The following is a 2,700-nucleotide window of genomic DNA, read 5'->3' on the forward strand; positions in this document are numbered from 1 at the left end:
TGAGAGGCGCTGCTCTTCACGAGGTCGTGTGCTACGTACCGGCTTGGCCATCGTCCTGCCACTTATTTTCTTCGGCGTTTCAACGTGCAAAACGCACCGGTATATTTGCCTACCGGACAGAAGCCGGTAGGCAAATATAGGCAAAAACGACCAATCCTAGTTTGAAACAAGGATATTCGCCCATTACAATTGCTCTGAGACGTCTAGAGACGCAACCTGGCGCCGACCGTCGCACGTCTGGAAATAAGACCTCGGATAAAAACCTGGTGATGACGCCAGGCACCTTGTCGTCATCACAGTCGCATCCACGCATGTTCGTCCGTACGTCGCCAAGGTATGCCCGGAGGAAACATCTAGGAGCTTCACGCGTAGGACACGAGGCAGGACACTGCCGCGTTGCGTGATGCGAGCGCATTTTCTACCACAGAAACTATCTCGCATCACAATTGACGATGCGCGGCCACCTTGTCCGCGAGTGTCCACCGGACACTAGCGTGATGTTATCCAGCATACCGCATTACCATGCGAGTAAGGTTGCCATCTCCATCAGTGTCATGGCCGTCACTTGATTAGCGCTGCTCGACTTCAGCTGCATGCCTCTGCCGGGCTACACTAAGGACACGGGCAGCGACTTGCAAGCGCTGAGCATGGCTGCCGAGCGTGGGCTATCTGGGGCACCAGAAAGCTCATTGTGACAACGGTCCATTCTTTGGAATGCATGTCGTCGGATCGAGGTGTCCCACGGCTCCTGTCCTAATTAGGACTCATGGCATTACCTGTCCCGGCGACGCATTCGCCAAATCCCTTTAGGTCACTCATGACCCGCCCTCGCCACCACGTGCGCACGCTGCTATGGAAGAACGCGCTGCTTAAGAGGCGCCACCCGATCCGCCTCGTCTTTGAGCTCGTGCTGCCTGTCGTCTTCATATTGATCCTTGGCATCTTGAAGGGGCAGGCCGCTGACATCACCGTGCCGAGCGGCTGGTCGGACAACATGGAGTCGACGTTCTCGTCGTCGGCCTCCGTCGCACCGACGTACTCGGTTTACCAAGGCTACCCGGCCACGTCGCCGGCGCCGGCCAAGTTTGCTGCGACCGAGGCCACCATCTCGGGTCTTCTACTGCGGCTGAGCGCCATGTCACTCGCCGAGGGCCGACGCCTCGACGATCTCTCGGCATCGGACCGCCAGACCTGCTCGTCGCTCTTCCTCTTCCGTGGCGCTGTGAGCACCGATCCGACGTCACCGCACACGGTGCCCGCTGCCTGCGCCGGCAAGGTCGTGCCGTACAAGCTCGCGATAGTGCCCGACACGACGTACACCCGGGCGTACTTTGCGGCCGCCGTCCACGCATGGTACCCGCGCGTGCCGCTGACCAACGCCTCGCGCAGCCTCACGATCCCAAGCTTCCTCGACGCCATAGCCTTTTACCCTGACGAGGCAGCGCTCGACGACTACGTCTCGGGTGCAGACGAATGCGCGATTGCATAAATCTCAATTGCACGACCGTGTAGGCGGGTCGTACGGCCAAGATCTGAGCCACCCCAAGATTTACGCAGCCATTGTCTTTGACGCTGCGACGCCGCGCCTCGGGACGGCCGGGGCACTTGCCTACACTCTCCGCTTCAACGCGACGTCGGGCGATGCACCCTCGACCACCGGTACCGGCGTCGATCTCAACCAGAAAGCCTTGGTCGCCACGCCGTACCAGCGGTACCCTACCCTACCCTACCCTAACCCCACTGTAAGCGCTGTTGAGGCTAGGTATGCGCGCCATGGGTTTTTAGCACTGCAGACGCTTCTGACGCGCTTTGCAGCGTGTGTTCCATCGTGGAATGGGTCGGCTCCCGGCGCCTGCACCGTGGCCGCGAGTACGTCTCTCCAAAGCGACGCCCTCGACGACCGATTCATGGTGCAAGTCCAGAACGACGATGCGCTCCTTACCGCTGTCGCGGCCTTCAACAAAGCGTATGGCACGTCGCTTACGTTGCGCGAGCTCCCGCTGGACGCACGGCGCTTGCTGCTCGTGCCGCTGCGTCAGGCGCCGCAGCCGTACTTTGGCGGTCTCGTGCTGCCGCTGCCGATCGCTGCGTACAAAGCGTCGCCGTGTTTTGCGACAGCCGGCGACTTTTTCTCGTTTGTGTTTGTCGTGTCGTACGTGCAGCTCGTGACGGGTCTCTTGGTCGCGCTCGTCAAGGAGAAGGAAACGAAAGCCCGCGAAATGACGAAGGTGCTTGGCGTCACCGACGGTGCGATCGTCGCGTCCTGGATGCTCACGTACGGCGTCCTCGTCCTCGTGGTGGCCGCGCTCCAGACACTTGCACTGCCTTGGATTTCATTCTTGCCTACTTGCATGGATGCAGCGCAGGTGGTGGAGAGCATCGGGTTCGCCGTGGTTGCGTTTGGCTTCTTCATGAGTACGTTCGGGAGAATAGATGCCTGTAAAGTGGCAATTACAATTAACAACTCCACTCGCGTAGTGCCTGCCACGAAGCTTGTCATCGCGTTGTGGTTGGCGCCAAAATGATCGTTCGCGTATCTTCCGGATGTACACCGGATGACCAGCTTGGCAAAATGTGCCGAGCAATCGGGTACTGGCACCCACGTCACCCACCTCATGGTCTGTGCTCTCGATCGGTGCAGTTCTTGGTTGTATCATTGGGGTCGACACTAGTTCTCTCGTCCATTTGTTTCTCGCTTCG

The 2,700-nt window shown here is 59.4% G+C and overlaps 1 protein-coding gene across 1 annotated transcript; it reads left to right on the forward strand.

Annotated features, from left to right (window-relative positions):
* Nucleotides 1-766: 766 nt before the first annotated feature.
* Nucleotides 767-2,525, forward strand: SPRG_10967 (hypothetical protein; the record flags this gene model as incomplete). Its single annotated transcript, XM_012351795.1, has 4 exons — nt 767-1,463; nt 1,513-1,711; nt 1,763-2,415; nt 2,479-2,525. The coding sequence occupies 4 exons, from the start codon at nt 767-769 to the stop codon at nt 2,523-2,525; spliced, it is 1,596 nt and encodes a 531-aa protein (XP_012207185.1).
* Nucleotides 2,526-2,700: the final 175 nt, after the last annotated feature.

This window comes from Saprolegnia parasitica, assembly GCF_000151545.1.
Source record: "Saprolegnia parasitica CBS 223.65 unplaced genomic scaffold supercont2.86, whole genome shotgun sequence".
In the NCBI taxonomy this organism is placed as follows: domain Eukaryota; phylum Oomycota; class Saprolegniomycetes; order Saprolegniales; family Saprolegniaceae; genus Saprolegnia; species Saprolegnia parasitica.